Source organism: Nicotiana sylvestris, chromosome 8 (genome assembly GCF_000393655.2).
Source record: "Nicotiana sylvestris chromosome 8, ASM39365v2, whole genome shotgun sequence".
In the NCBI taxonomy this organism is placed as follows: domain Eukaryota; kingdom Viridiplantae; phylum Streptophyta; class Magnoliopsida; order Solanales; family Solanaceae; genus Nicotiana; species Nicotiana sylvestris.
In genome coordinates, this window is record NC_091064.1 from 157,894,946 (window position 1) to 157,911,814 (window position 16,869).

The window sequence follows — 16,869 nt, forward strand, 5'->3', positions numbered from 1 at the left end:
AAAATATTGATGTTTGGCAATGTGGTATAAAACTTGTAATATCTTCAAAATTGTGAATGAAGTTGTTAATTAATTATTTTCAGAGTTTAAATAATGGAGTATATCTCCTCTTTATTCAAGGATGACTTTGGGTAAAATGAAATCTAGCAGGCTTGCTCAGTCGGGTTTACTCGGTTGAGCGCCGGTCGCGCTCCTCGGTTTTGGGGCGTGACACTTCAGTCCAGCTAGAGATCCCGAGGTAATCCTGCAGGCGTTCGCAGGCCCGGCGTTCTCTTCTATCTTTATATGTATCATGTTTTCATTTTCTTCCGAGACAGATTGTACTTTTCTTTCCAGACATTTGTATGTAGTATTCGTAGATAGTCCGTGATATTGTGACACTGGATTCTGGGTAGAGATGTATGTTGGTATTGTCGTACTGGTTTTGGCTAAGTTATCAGATTAAGTCTTCCGCATGTATTTATTTATCGTTAATATTTCATTGTTGATCGCATGTTAATTTAAATTGTTAAAAGGGCTAAATAAAAGAGTTAGTGATTCTATAATACACGGCTTGCCTAGCTTTCACGAGTTGGCGCCATCACGACTCCCGAGGGTGGGAAATTCGGGTCGTGACAGTACATTTATGTGACCCGGCCACAATTTAATCTTTAAAAATTAAACATGTTGTAAATCGTGGGTACGGTTCCCGTGACGTGATTCGCAATATGTAACAATAATTAATTAAAAGCGGTTTAAAAAGTTAAAAATGCACAATAGGTTTAAAATGTGTAGTAAATTAGATAATAGGCCAACTATTAATAGTTTAAGCGACCGTGCTAGAACCACGGAATCCGGAAATGCCTAACACCTTCTCCCGGGTTAACAGAATTCCTTATCTAGAATTTCTGGTTCGCAGACTTTAAAAAATAATGTCGAAATTTCCTCGATTTGGGATTGTAAAATAAATCGGTGACTTGGGACACCAAATAAACTATTCCAAGTGGCGACTCTGAAAAATAAATAAAATAATCTCATTTCGATTAATGTCACTTTAATTGAAAAAACTCCCTTATATACCCCTCGGATAGTAAAAAGGAGGTGTGACAACACTTATTAAGCCTAGATAGTAAAATTTTAATAGAATTATACTTGTGAAAACAATAGGCCAAACTTGCTTGGAACTTACGAAAATGAATGAAGGTTACAGTTAAACTTCTATATAAAAATCTCGTTTATAGTGCTTGGTTATTACAAACATACAATGACACTTGATATTTGAATCTTATTTGATTTTTGTAGGTAAAAATTACCCAAAGAATGATCTTTTCCAATTTTTACGACTAGTGAGTGCAAATTTTTTCTTTAATTATGTGTAGGTGACATTAGGATTATCATCTTTGTATCAGCATAATACTACCTCTGGTTCTAAATGAATGGGTTAATTTTTAGACCCCACATGACATTGAATAGTGCAGAATTAGCTAGGGGAATGTAAGGTGGAATGCCCGGAGAATATTCGAATAAAAAGTTTCAACGTCATCTCTAAATTTCTCATGTTCCAAGCTCACAAGAACTTTGGACGTTCCAGTTTCCTTGCTAGAGGTTACAAAAATTTATTGACGTTCGTCTCTAATGAAATGTAATTAACATATTGCTTTTGGTCTCTACAAAATGCAAATACCTAGTTTTTTACTAAGATTATTATAAATAGATAATTTTACAAAGAGTATATTGCTATATGATTTACTGTTTTATAAAAGTTAATATAACATAAAAATAAATTTTAAAGAATATAGTAAAATATTATTACAAAAGATGATTGTTATAAAGAGATATGATTGTACTTGTTGAAAAAAATGTACAGGCCATTCAGATAGAGATAGTAAGGAGAAGGAAAATGCTCAAAGAATTTCATGAATTAGCGATTGAAATGTACTTGCCCAAGTGCTTTTTAGGCCAGCTCAATTCTCTTATCCATCGATCGAATGCACTAGGCTCATCTCATGCAAGGAAAAGCTCGGGAATCGAATACCCTCTACTGCTGGCGGGCAACAAAAGAAGTTGTCAAAGGCGATGCGATGATACTCACCTCAGCCTCTCTCGCAAAATTAGTCACCACATTCATTCAGTGACAGCCTTAGGATAAGGAAGTCTTTTATTTTCATTTAAGAAATAGGCTACCACTCTCTCTCTTACTTTCTTTCATTTAGTTAGGCGTGGTAAAAAAATCTTGCTCGAAAAAGACTCTCACCTACTCAATTGGAATGACTCTTATCTTTACTTATATTTTTACTCAGATAAGTCCCTCTCGGAGCTATTCTCCGGCATTGTGCCTTCTTACTCCTTACTTAGATAATAAAGCCGTAAGCCGAACAGAATATGGACTTGATGACTCTTACTCTTTATCTTATGTTATAGAATTTTTTCTTAGCTCCTGTGCGCATTCATCAACTAGTTGTAATATTGGACAACACTTACTCCATGAACGACTACGAAAAGGGGGAGGCTACTAGCTTTTAGAAAGATTTTTGATGCTCCATACATGTGAACTCATCATTCATCTCATCAAAGACATGACAGATTTGATGAACACCCAGGCGCACATGCATGAGACAGATCAGAGGGCGCGTTCAAAAAGCTTTCAAGCTTTGTCTTTGTAACGATATCCTGCACTCTCAAGCGAGCGAGAAGAGTTCATAAACATTAATTTCTTTGACGGGTGATCGGGTCTTAGAATCCTTAGGAAAATGTAAGCACTTGTATGCAAGCAAGACTTCTCTGTGGGAATACCCGGCTATCTCCTTCTTTAAATAGAGAAAATCCCTGTAATTCTCTGATGCTGGGATTATGTCTAAAAAACTTTGTATTGCGGTCTCCGCTGACGATCGTTCTTTTCTTTCATAAGATCTATTCTTGGGATAGAGCGTTAATAGCTTTTCTCTTTTATATGGGACAGGGTTTTAGAGAACTCCTAGAATGGGATTCTCATGCTAAATAAAATAATATACTGGTGATATTAATTATAGAATCTTATGAATCAAGCGCGACACACTTTTTATATCTCTTTTGTCTATAAGGTAAATAGCTTAGCTTAGAGCACAGCATGTTCACCACCACACTGGCTAGCTTGTGCATTGGCTCTATTACCAGCAGGTTTTTGCGCGAATGTAAGTTGTTTGATAGCTTTACTCAATCCACACTAGCCTACCTTACATATACGTACTCCATGGTTTATTAGAGAAATTTTATTCAGGAACCTCTTATAACCATATTTTTCCCTCCCTGATGATGAAATGGATAGTTTAGCTAATTGATGTGTCACCCTCTTACCAGAAGCAAAGAGGTACTTGAGAGAATGGATGGCAGGGGCCCCTAATCGAACGCAAGGAAGAAGAGTGGGTTCCCTAAGTAGTTGGATGCGTCTTCTTTGAACTCAAAAATAATTTCACTTGAATTCTTCCTGCGAGTGAGTTGGAGGCCCTTAACCCTTTCTTATTATTAGTAAGATAGGTTGTCTTGGTTCCGTTCAAATCTGGATTTTTATGAATATGAAACCCCATTCACTATATTTTAGTGCGCTGAATAATTGTCTTTTTTCGATACGGATTTAAGTACGAAAGGTGCACCTCAAAGAGCGAATAATATTTTTTCGTCACGCGACTTAATCTCGATCGCTCCCTTAAGAATAGGAGGCAATAATAGAGAGAATCCTTCTGTCTCTTGCCGCTTAAAACTCTGCCAAGAAAGTGTTATGTTTGATCATATGTATCCATAGAATGCTATGCATTCTCCACTTTTGGATCTCATATGGCCGGCTTTCTCAATATTCAATCTAACTTCAGAAAATGGGACTCACCAAGGATGGCGAATGGGCAATACGTAAAGGTTGTTCCGCTCGATTGAAAGTCCATATCTTTCAATTTCCTTTATTTCCGGCTAGACAAGAATGTATGTGTCAAACTTTGATGTCTCACTCATTTAAATATGACGAGATAATCATCTAAGTTCGAGAATCTCAGACAATTAGGGAAGTGGAGTAATTGTGAAGACTAACAGGAAGAAAACCTAAGAAGTATCAAATTCACGGAATGGATATCTTCAAGACAGGTGGGTCAAAATCCTACGAGTAGTTAATACATAGATAACCCCTTAAACTTGACACAAGTTTTCATTTAGACACCTTAACAAGAGGTGTGATCTATCAGACACTTGAAATATGCCTAAATGTATCGATTAAACGTAGTTTGCTGACATGGCAAAAATGTGTTTCTCGCCTCTTTATAGGAGCGCGAACATGTACCAAATCATAATTTTTTATCCTCCAAACAAACATATTTTTCAAATCCTCCTTTATAACTACGACCAGTCACAAACTATAAGCCTTCATTGCTGCTATTACCTCCATCAAGAAAACGAACATCGTTAATTCCCACGACCATATCCTAAATCTCCTTTTCTTTCTCACTCAATTTATTAAAGTGCTCTTATTTTCAACGAAATTTCACTCTGTTTCAGAAATTAAAATTATTGGATCAACAGCTCATAAAGTAGTAAAAATTGCACGGGTGTCCTATTTGATCGCCCCCATTTAACTTATACTCATTTTTTTTTAAAAGTTTTAACTTGTACACACTTTTTAAACAACTTCAGCCCTCTTTCTCCTCCTCCTTCGTTTTCTTCTTCTTCTTCTTTCTTCTGTTGTTGTTGGTGCTGCTATGAAACTTCATTTCAGGGGTATGATGTTGCCATAAGTATGTTTATCAGATTATTTAAAAACAAATTATAAATAACTTTCTAAAGTAAGTACGTACATGTATGTAAATATAAGTCCATTTCCTTTAATTCACAGTCTATTATTTTTTTTGGATTCAGTTTTGTACATTATCAATGCATTTTAACCTGTTGTGCTAAATCATTATCTAGTTTTTTAAGTTACTAATTCTACTTATGATAAACTTATTAGCTGTACAAAAAATCAATTACATGATAGCATAAAACATGTTGAAGTTTAGCAAATATAGAACAAAACTTCAGCTAAAACATGATGAAGTTCAGCAAATAGAGAACAAAACTCCAGCTACTAGAATGCTTAAGTTCAGCAATTACAAACAAAAACTTCAGCAAATAGAGAACAAAACTTCAGCTACTATGCTTAAGTTCAGCAATTACAAACAAAAACTTCAGCACACTTGGTTCAGCAATTTTTGCTACTTCAGGCTCATCTACTAGAATGCTGAAGTTTTGCGTGATTGTCTTTACTACTTCAGGCCCGTATGCTGAAGTTACGCGAAAAAGTGGGTACGTTTGCATTTTTTTTGCAAAGCGGGCACAAGTTAAAACGTGACCCAAAAAGCGGGTATAGATACAAATGCTCCCATAAAGTAACATTTGGCAAGGTTGAGCAATGACCCATTTATTAGTTCAGCATATTTTAACCCGTCCAATTGCAGCCCAACCCGTCATTTGTCACCCCTAGTTGTGGAGTTGGGTGAGGGGAAACGAGGAAGCGGGTGTTGAAGGACAATTGAAGACAAGCAGGGTAGTATGAAGTTGTATGTGTTGATGTATTATTTTTCTTGAAGATGAAGGAGAAGCAGCGCGGGAATTCTTGCCGGTGAAAACTGGAAGAAAGGCTCTGTTTGAAAAATGAGAAACAACAGACAATTTTGGAAAAGTCACGCGTTGGCCTTTCGTTCGTTGTTTTGGCCGCACATTAGTGTGTAAACTGCACGCACTCTAGTTTTGTGAATGTGTTACTGAGGTGTTCAATAGATGCATTTTAGGCATACTTCGAGTGTCTATTGTATTTGCCCTTTAGAAATAAATAGTGATTTCGAGATTTTCGATGTAGGCAACTTATTAAACTGCTGCTGAATCCAGAGACAACTTGACAACAATCGACCATCCACTTTCTAGGTTTATATTTTGACTAGAGTAGCCACAACCAATGAACCAATCGCTTCTTGCAATATATCAAAAAAACATGCAGATTTAAGGCGGTGTTACCAAAATTTCTGAGCTGCCCTAACGCGTAGTGCAGCCTACAATCCGAAAAATGGCATTCGCAATCCTCCATGTATTATGATTCCAACAAAATAAACAGCAAAGACGAGAACTATTTGAAGTGCATGGAAAAAATAGCAGGAAGATTGCAGATATATCCAAATATGAAAAAGATCAGCAAGTACCCGAGTAAAGATGCTCTGCAGCTGCAAATTTAAATCACAAAAGTTGTCGAGGCTAGCCAACATCACCAAATGACTTGTCCAAAATATTCATTCACTAAGATCATAAATAGCTCGCATCCAAAAATTCCCGTGGAAGGAATCGAAGCTACTCACATGATCATCCAGTGAAACCAATTATAATAGACGTGCATAACAAATTATTCAACCATAAATCAGAAGCACACACCGGAACACTCAAGTAATAAATATCCAACATGCTGTCCAGACCCTAATACAGAGGGCAGTCTATCCATATGACTAAACCACAGTCGTAGAATGGTGAAAAACCAAACTATGTCCAAAGTACTTGATACCTAGCAACTAAACATGGTTCTACTCCCTATCCTGAATCAGGAGACCCATCTCCATAGGAAACCAGACCTGCCTTCCCAGGGGGACTCGCCGAGGATGATCTTGACTTATCTTTGCTGCCTTGCTTTGGTAACTGAGAGTCCCGAGATGACCTCGACTCTGATCGGCTTCTGCTCCGAGAAGGTGATTTATGCCGATCAGCAGATGGCGACCTGCGATATCTGTCCACAGGAGAACGACTATTCACGGGACTTCGGCTATAACGACGAGCACGGTGACGCACAGGACTACGAGATAGGCTGCGGCTTCGGCTTCTTCTGCCTCTGTATCTGTATTTAGGGAGTTCTAAGTTAGCATCTCTGACAAAGACAAGTCTAACAATAATAGCAAATAGCAGATATCCCAGACCTGGGCGGCGTTCTTCCTCTAGGTGGACTCCTGTAACGTCTAGGTGACCTTCTGTATCTCGAATATCTTTCAAAAAAGCCAAACAGTTAGGTGGATACGTATATTAATGAGAAAGTTTCTATTTCAATTCCTGTAAACATTAGATAGGCTTGTGCTGCTCACCTGTCACCATAACGGTATGGCCTAACAGGGGACCGATCAGGAGATCGACTCCTGTATCTACGAACATAAGAGTAACGCTCACTAAAGCCCCTTCCCCTCCTGATGCGCTTGGGAGATCCATCCACTGAAGCGCTTCTTGAAGAGCTCCTTGCTGGAGATCTTGCCCTACGACTTGCACTTGCAGGACTTCTTGAATAGCTGCGTCTATTGTTTCTGCTAGGAACCCTACCTGGACTTCGGCTTGGGCTTCGCCTAGAAGGAACCCTACCCGAACTTCGGCTTGCACTCCGCCGAGAAGACCTAACAGGGCTTCTGCTTGGGCTCCTTCCTGAAGGCCTAACCCTAGTAGGAACCCTGCCCGAACTTCTGCTTATACTCCTCCGCGAAGACCTAACAGGACTTCTGCTTGGGCTCCTTCGAGAAGGCCTAACAGGGCTTCTGCTTGGACTCCTCCTATAAGATCTAACTGGGCTTCGACTTTTTGATTTCCATGATTTCCTCGATGAGGTTCTGGGTGGACTCGGGCTAAGTCGCCTTGTGGGAGACGCTGAGGGACTCCTGCTGCTCCTTCGTCGTGAATGAGCTCTCACTGGAGGACTCACACTGACACTTGCTCCCCTCTCGACTCTCACTGGGCTTCTACTAATGCTTCGTGCTGGACTACTGCTACCACTTTTAACCACGCTGATGCTCCTTCTCTGCGAGATGCGACGAGGACTTCCACTGCGACTTGGACTTCTGCTTACACTGCGTCTGGATCTAACACTTGGACTCCTGCTCACACTGCGCTTTGGGCTAACACTTCGACTTCTGCTTAGACTCCTCCGAGGACTAATGCTCATACTCCTACTCATTGTCCTTTTGGGACTTATGCTTCTGCTCCTGCTCAATGACTTCTAATAAAATTCTGGATCTGGAAGAATCCATAAGCATAAACAATAACTGAGGTGCAATGAGAAATGTAGAATGAACCTAGATTTGCAAGGGTGATCATCCACTACATCAGGCTGCCTATCAACATATTTATCAGATCTATCTTCCACTTTGGTATGATTGCTTTGACGCTCTCCATTTTCCTTGGGCAAGTCTGCCTCCTCTCCTTCAAAAATGTCAGTTGCCTCTTTCTTGTCATGAAGAGAAACTGCTTCTCCCTCCTCAAGTGAAGGAGAACAATTGCCTACTGCAAAATGTCCGTAAACAAGTTACCCACAAGCAAGTTACATCATACAGATTTTTCAAAGCAAGAAGATTGCATTATGACCAGTTAGATTAAATGTCACTTGCATACTGTAAACGCAAAAATAAATCTGTAGAATTCAGTAGACAATCCATAATAGTACACATATGAGGGTAGACAGTTCAACAAAGTTAGCAGAATCTACTTATGTCTCATAACCCATACAGGATTTGTTCCCCATGGGGATTCACTCAAATTTTTAGAAATAAATCGGCCTATGCATTTAAACATATAGAGAAATGATGCATAAACAGCAAGTGGCCTTTGGGACACCAAATTACCCTGATACCCATACTAATCATGATTCTACTTTACTCCGTAACAACGGCAACCACAAACCCTAGTTCGTTCTCCAATATCCCATCAGACGCTTAATTCTCCCCGATGAAAACGATCTTGAAATAGTAGAACAGGGAAAGGGAGTGACTAGGAGACTATATCCAATACTTTTAACTAGAAAGTGTGTACAACAAAAGCTTTTTGATGAAGATGAAGATGAAGAAGAAGTACCATCACAGAAAAGAACTCATAGAAAACCAGAAGCAATGTTATAAAACTCCAGAAATTTTAGAAAAATTAATAAAATAGAAGGGATCAAGAATTGACAGCAACAAGTGAAGAAAAGGAAGTACACAGAGAAAAAGAAAGGGAAATGGAGAGCCCAAGAAAATATCTAATTTTCATGAAAAATCACAATGTTCAGTAATAGAAATTGCTGGTGAAGTTTCTGGGATAATTGGTGTATATAAAAGAACACTAAACAACAATGTCAATCACTTAAACTATCAAGAGCCTATTTGGAAGGCCAACTTGTAATTAGATTTGGCTGTAATTGGGTATAATTACATTGTTTTGGCCTGTGGTCTGGCCAACTATTACTCCCTCTGTTCCAATTTATGTGAACCTGTTTGACTAGGCACGGAGTTTAAGAAAAATGAAGATTTTTGGAATTTGTGGTCCAAAGCATGTCAAAAAGGGGTCCAGAGTATTTGTATGGTTATAAAAACTTCTCATTAAGGGTAGAATTGGAAATTTAAGCTAAGTTGTTTCCAAATTTAGAAAAGGGTCATTCTTTTTAGAACAGACCAAAAAAAATAGCTTCACATAAACTGGAACAGAGGGAGTATTCTTTTTACACTCTCTTTCATTTCAAATATATGAGGAGCACTTACTTAAAATAATTCCTGTGTTTTACTAGCTTTGTTTTTTATTCATTAATATAGATATTTGTTATAGAAAAATACTTCGTAAACTCCTATACATATTTTTGCTCTTTAAAAAGTACAAATCATGAATTTCATATTGTATTCACATGAATTAGTCTTTATGATATTATTACCAATTTATAATTATTTAAAGGTTACCAATTTATAATGATTTAATATACCTTTAAGAAAATAATTATTCTAAATACATAGTAATAAATGATATGTAATATTTCTTATATACACATATTTGTCACGCATAAAATTTTATTTACTTCATCTAACAAAAGTTCATTTAAATTTTTTATTATTAACTTTTATTTTAAAATAAAAATATCTAAGTATGTAATTATAACTTGTACAACCAAACATGACACTGGGAATTACACTGTAATTACATTAATGCAAACAAACAGGTCTTTGCAATTACTATATTTGTATAATTACTAGGTTGTGCAATTACTACCCTAGTAATCACATAGCCTAGTAACAACACAGTGGTTCCAAACACACCTTAACTGCTCCATCCTGAATGAGAATTGTTCACTAATAGGATTGGAACCTCGCCTGATGTGAAAAATACTCCAAGGGGGCAACCGCACACACCTAACACAGAACGCTGACTACGAAAAGATTGAAATAATTTTTAACAGAATAAGACTTCGAAAATACAGTGGTTCTGGGGGGTCATGCAGTTAACTTATTATTTGAAGTAACCTTATACTTGTGTGCCTTTGAATAGATATTAGACTTCCCATTCCACACATGTGTAATATAATACAGAAAAACCTAAACATCAGTAACAAATTGTTGTTCATATTGTGTAACTATACAGATTATTTTACAGTTAATTAACAGTATTCTCGCCACTATTTTATGGCCTATTGCAGCAATTATACTGGACGGAACCATCTTATGGAGTTCAAAATCATGCAAAATTCAGGTGCTCGTCTTTTACCTCCCAAGTTATGAGAGTTTTCATGCATACAAAAAGGTAAATGCCGAGACACATATATGACTACACAATTGACTCCTGATACCAGAGATGATCAAGGAGCACATCTGTGTAACAGAAGGCGTAGAGACCTGCAATTATAAGGTTCAGGAAATACCAGTTTTCTTTTCCATACTTTTGTGCTTCCCTTCGGAACCTCGTTTTACACCATCATCTTCAGAACTGCTATCACGTCCATTCTCATTTTCTGAAAGACTATCTGATGCCCTGGAAAAAGAATATTGGAAAGAAAAGAAGAAAAAGAACTTCAGCCTCCTAAATTCACTCATACTTAAGAGATGGCAAGTTATCATTAACTTAGGAAATTATGAAAATATTACAACTGTTACCACCCATTATTGAACATATGGCATCTAAAATTCTACAACTTAACAGCATACGGGACACAAGATAGAATTCAGAAAAGCAACCTTTTTGATCTGCGTTTTGATTTCTTATCACGCCTTTTGCGCCTTTTCTCACGTCGCTTCTCCTTTCTTTTAGCACGTCTATGCCTGTCTCTTTTAGATCTCTTCCTCTTCCTCCGCCTATCATCACTGGATGAGCTAATTTCTGATTCAGAAGATACATCCAAGTCAGAATCACTATCAGACTCAGTATCACTATCCGTAGAGCTCTCTGATTCTGATGTGTAGTATCTCCTTCTCTTTTTTCTTCTTTCTTTGGAGGATTTTTTGTGCTTCCCATTTTTCAATTTGTTTAGTTTTCTCTTATCTGCACCAAGAAGTAGTAAAATTAAATAAAGCCTCACAACAAACAGCATATTCGATAAACAAAAACTAGAAGGGGAAACAATATGACAGCAAAGAAATGTTTTAAAGCAAGCTGCCAAGAGAAATGAAACTTCAGAAGACTCACAATCAGGTAACTCGCCGCAGTTGATTATCTTCACAGTTACATCGGGTTTTCCCTCTTCATTTCCCACACTCTCAATCTTCTTAAGAACTTCAAGGCCATCAATAAGTATCCCGAAGACAATGCATTTCCTGTTAAGAAAGTTAATGAAGCAGTTCATAAAAGCAAGCTTCCAGCAGAGCAGGAAATATCAACCAGCATCCACAAGCGGCAGTATACTTGTAACTACAATTATAACAAACCTGTCAAGATGATGGTCAGCCTGAAAGGTGATAGAAAATATAGAACCGCGTGCATCACGATCAGCAATTGCCATAGATAGTAGACCTTGGGCATCATGTTTTAGCTTTGGCACCTCATCTGAAAAATTCAAAAGATTTCACTTGTTATAAAGCCTGTCTTGTTTTCTCTCAAAAATGTAATTTATCAGTTCAAGATATCCCATCAAAGTAATAAATCTACAGGACATTGCAAATATTGCACCTCCAAAAGGTGATGCTACAATTGACAGACAACTAATTGCATATGAAGAAAGTGCACTATACCATGAATTACAAACTGAGACCAACAAGATAATTGTAATTTGCAAAGTATGCTCTCTCACTAGCCAGTATTTCCAGAAGTAACATAACCTATACTACAACTGCTTGTAAAATTCTGTTTTTGCATAAAATGATAAAAGGGATTCATTACTGAACCTTTCCCAAAGATATTTTCCAAGACAATTACCTAGATCGAGAGAATAGTTTGGGTGTCAATATATAGCGAACATATGATGTCAATATACAGATAACACAAGTATTATTACCCAGCAAATTGCAGCTTTGCCAATCCAAATTTTGGCTCTCATGACAGGTTTTCTAGGTAATGATAACTAATCAGAATTTCTACCACACAGTTGAGTACTGTTCTGAACCGATAACCAATTACCTCAGTTCTGCAGTATAGTTATAATAGAGTTCCCTGGGATTTTTCTGAACAAATGAACCACACAGAACAATCAAAACAAGGCTTAATCTCTAGGAAAGAAAACAAACTTCAATTAAATTTCTAATTCTCGAACTATCATTAAGTAGAAAACCAAAAACAATATCGACAAAAGCACAGGCAACATAGCATTCATGTCCCCTACCATTGTCTGAGAGGAAACAATGTCCAATATCAATGGATTGAAGCTCCCATGCAGCGTAGAATTAGATCAAAGTCAGCCCCAACCTTCACAGGCAATACAAAAGGAAACCCATTTTCTTTCAAGATAAATGATTTTTTGCTAAAAGAAATACACACACTGTTGTTTGTGTGGATTTACTACTCATTATATCTTAGTCTACCAAAAGAATTAGGCCATGCATTCAATACATGAGACAATCATCAAGCGGTCATAAAATTTGAGGCAAATTTCAAAATAAAGGTCGGAATAATGAAAGAGAGGTCTCACCTGGAAACTTTCCTCCATAGATACTTTCCCCATAGTTCCCTGCAAAGAAGTAGGCATATTAACTCCGGAATTTTAACCAAAACATGTTCCTGAGTCTTGGACTGGCATGTTTGACTGAGTCAAGAGATTCTTACTGGGCTAACACGTAAAGCTCAAAATTAAACCCAAAAAGATAAAGCTGACCAACTAGTACTTGGGAAGCAATTAATATAAGTCAAACAAGCACTGGACTATTGCTGATCAATAGTTGATTATAAACAAAACTTAACGCAGTATGTTGATCAAAGGCATACCATCTTGTCTCAGCAAGTCGCCAGCCTGAAATAGATAAGGGAAAAGACAATTAGTTAACTATCATTAAAGTGCATAAACGGAGAGCCTTAATATGCTGAAGCTCATCAATACAGAGGACAAACAACTCAGTTAACACAACCTTAAAACTACATCACAAGATATGCAGTCGTGACCATCAGCCCTGCATCCTACAGCATAAACAAGGATATCTGACTAAAATGAAACACCACTTCTTAGCCGTGCTCAACCACAGAGCTAAGAACTATGCAATGGAACACATTCAAACAACATGTGAATAGAACCTGCATATCCAGAGCCTACAAACATACCTGAGCCACAGATCCCTTGACAATGCGATGGAAAAATGTTCCTTTATAATGCAACGGTTTTCCAGTCTTAGAGCTGACTCCTTTCTCCCCTGAAGAGCAACAATTTCTTCCTATATCAGTTGAGGATACCAAGCACTTAACATGAAGATGGACAAGCATCCAAGAAAAGGAAGAAGATAAAGATTACTTCCCCACTAGATGACTAGTCATGTCACGAAATTATCTATAAGATAAGGAATCAATAACCCAGGCACCTTGAACCAACAGCCAACAGCAACCAGCCAATACCCCAGCAAAGGATAGCACTTGCTAAGGTGACCTGAACCATTTCTTTAAATTTTATTTTCCTCGACAAAAAGTATTACGATTGAGCTGCCAAACTTCCAGGAAGAAAGTGACGAACTAGGGGGTGTCTTATCTACCTGTTCCTGTAATGTGCATTGTGAGTAGTTCTTGATCCATAAATTGTTTGCTACACAGTGTACATTTTCGCTTTATGTGCAGTTGCCAGTTAGTTCACAACATATGTCCTTCCAGTAAGTTCACTATCTATCCTCCTTTTTTGTTTTTCGATAAAGCACAGTACCTATCCTTCTTTTCATGGGTAGTTACCTTAACATGAGCAAGCATCATATATCTTTAGCACAATAAAGAGAGAATTGAGAGACAGCAAGAAAGGTTGAGAGATTTCTCTATGTAGTGGTATGTTACAGTTTGGCACCAAAAAAATATGGCTTTGGATCTTTCAAAAAGAGAGAACTAACAACTACTCAAAGTGAGTCCCTACTATATCTGATTAAGTTTATCATTTATAATTTCCACATTTGGGACAACAATTTGTAACACTAAGCCCCATAGAGTAGCTTTATAGATATAAAATGTGCTTCCTGTGATGGAACCACAAGACAATCAAAATACAAATAACGTCTGAATGCAGGTTAAAAGTATGTTAATGGGAAGAATTCACCGGAATAAAGACAGGATAATAGGCCACACAATAGAATGACTAGAAAACCAAACGGAAAAGCTTAAGACTTTAATATGATACACAAGAAGCACTCTTGTATTTGTCACCTGTACAAAGTGCACGAAAGTTTTCTGCGGTTTTTGGAGCAATATCTGTGAAAAGCTGCAAACAAGAGAACTCATGGGAGTTAACCGTAAGTATCTCGTTTTGTGAGTTCAAATGCTTATATTTAGGGATAACAAATTCAGCTATTGGATAGCTTGATACCTCAAAAACCATTGTTTCAACTGGATCTCCATCAATAGAAACATCAAGGAACACCAGTTGTTTCTTCTTACTCATGTTTATGATACTTGTTTCTTCACGACCTCAAGCTGGCAGGTATATCTTCAGCAATGAAAGAGAGGAGTAAGGGTGTGAAGAATGAAGAAGATTGCAATTCTGCTTTGGCTATGACAACGAAAGACACAACTTAAGGAGCCATAAATTGTTTGTAGCAGATAAGTGTGCTTGGATAGCTGCAGCTTTTTCTTTCTTTCTTTTTTAATATTTGTGAGGGGAAGTAGAGTCTCAAATAAAAAACACCCTTGACCAATTCGTCAATGATGAAAAACTAACATGCACTCAATAAAACTCAAAAAACTGAAAAACTTTCGAGCAAACGCCTCCTGAATATCCCTACAGGCTCATTCAATAATTTTAGCAAGTTAGCTCTATTAATTTAAAGGATCTGCAAACAAATCATACCCTGTCATAAATTCCAAAGACAGGGATATCCTACTCACTACCAAAAACCCTACAGTCTCTCACATACCCTAAATTCACTTACCAACAACAAATTAACTACAAAAGACAATTACTACTAAATACAGCACTTTAAAGAAAAAATATAAGCAACACAATTCCATACTCCTAAGGTCAGCTACCAACACCGATAACCAAATAGCTAACACCGCAACCTCACCCCAGTTTTACATTAATCAGCAAGGAAATTAAGAAAATAATGATTAAAAGCAGTGAGAAGAAAAGCAATATTATCTCAAAATTGAGCAGAACGGAAAGATGTGTACCTGAAAACTGGACATCAAGAAGATGAAAGAAGCTTAGAGTGAGATGTAAGGAGGAGAGCGGCGATAAAGCTATGAAGCTTTAGGGTTTCTCTCTCACTTGTCTAAATTTATTTCTCTAATTTCTTGACTATATATGCAGATTTTATAATTATAGGCCCTTCGAGAGGAAAAAAAAAAAAAAACAGTTTGGAAGATGCGACAATTCCTGTTAGGGGCATAATTGTCAAGGCAACAAAGTACCCCATGTATGAAGTACACTTCTTTCTTTTCTCTAAGCTAGGAAGTAAATTGTTGATTTTTTAAACTATGGTTTTAATGTAATCACACGTAAGGATGAAAAGAAAAAAAAATTAAATGATTTAAGAAAATAAATTTAAAAATGTACAATATAATAGGCTTGATTAATAGTGAACTATATTCATTTCATGCTACTTATATCTCATGAAGATATTAAAGACATTATATTTGTAGCTAATTCACTGCATGTACATTTTATTATTAGTATTGACATTTTAACTATTAGGTTCTAAGTAGCAATCAATGATCCTTTTCTCTTTTAGTGCACATAGTTATTTTTCACTCATTTCTCTCGTAGCAGAATAGTAGCTAGGTTTTATTACGGATAAATCAAAATTTTCGTATTAGCTCTCTCTAAAAAAGAAAGAAGGTTGAAATACCAACAAGCGTCCATTATTGAATTCACTCGATCTCTAATTCATTATATGTGAACAAAGCGGGTAAGGAAGATTTTTGTAAGCCTATGAGAAGACTTTACTAATTGAACTATAAGAACTTACTTCTTATTGTGGCTTTTTACTACAGGAATGAGAAAGAACTTTTCATCTTTGAAAATATCAACAAATATATAAAGAATATATCAATAATGTATATTAGGTTTGCAATCTATCTACACATACAAATACTTAATCATCACTCCTTTCTCCCCCCTCTTTTTGTTTCTATATTCCTTTTCTCTCTAGTTTATAATATTAAGATTTAAGTTTTAGTAGGTTGTTGTCAATTAATATATTATTTTATTATTGAAAGTAAATATTTTTTAGTGATTTAGTAAAGATAACCAAATTGATATAAGTAATTTTGTCTGTATTTACGATTCTTTATGGTAGTTAATACATGTCTAATTTAAACTTGTTCTTCTCTATATTTATTCTTTTTTAATTTGAAAACCAAACTCTAATTATTCTTGTACATACATTTATGGAATGTTATCTAATTTTTTCAATTCGATTGAAGCAACATTATGATTACATGAAGGTCAAAATTACAAGTCTGTAATTGATTCATATAGTGAACAATTCTGTTATACATTTCACTATTTTTTATTAGAAGAAAATTTTAATTCTTAAA

At 36.5% G+C, this 16,869-nt stretch overlaps 1 protein-coding gene across 9 annotated transcripts; it reads right to left on the reverse strand.

Moving 5' to 3' along the window:
* Positions 1 to 6,213: 6,213 nt before the first annotated feature.
* LOC104232120 (peptidyl-prolyl cis-trans isomerase CYP95) lies at positions 6,214 to 15,624 on the reverse strand. 9 transcript variants are annotated; one of them, XM_070153160.1, is made up of 15 exons: positions 15,502 to 15,610; positions 14,699 to 14,818; positions 14,539 to 14,593; positions 13,465 to 13,553; positions 13,275 to 13,323; positions 13,135 to 13,159; positions 12,842 to 12,880; positions 11,646 to 11,763; positions 11,407 to 11,534; positions 10,959 to 11,262; positions 10,646 to 10,755; positions 8,064 to 8,271; positions 7,092 to 7,973; positions 6,930 to 6,995; positions 6,214 to 6,850 (listed from the first exon to the last, which is right to left on the reverse strand). In XM_070153160.1, exons 8-15 carry the CDS (start codon positions 11,717 to 11,719, stop codon positions 6,550 to 6,552), a joined length of 2,073 nt encoding a protein of 690 aa, XP_070009261.1. In that variant the 5' UTR covers positions 11,720 to 11,763; positions 12,842 to 12,880; positions 13,135 to 13,159; positions 13,275 to 13,323; positions 13,465 to 13,553; positions 14,539 to 14,593; positions 14,699 to 14,818; positions 15,502 to 15,610; the 3' UTR covers positions 6,214 to 6,549. The 9 variants fall into 9 exon arrangements, with proteins under 9 accessions (XP_070009261.1, XP_070009260.1, XP_009783537.1 ...); XM_070153159.1 differs by lacking the exon at positions 13,275 to 13,323 and having other exon boundaries at positions 8,064 to 8,268; positions 15,502 to 15,624; XM_009785235.2 differs by lacking the exon at positions 13,275 to 13,323 and having other exon boundaries at positions 7,092 to 7,967; positions 15,502 to 15,624.
* Positions 15,625 to 16,869: the final 1,245 nt, after the last annotated feature.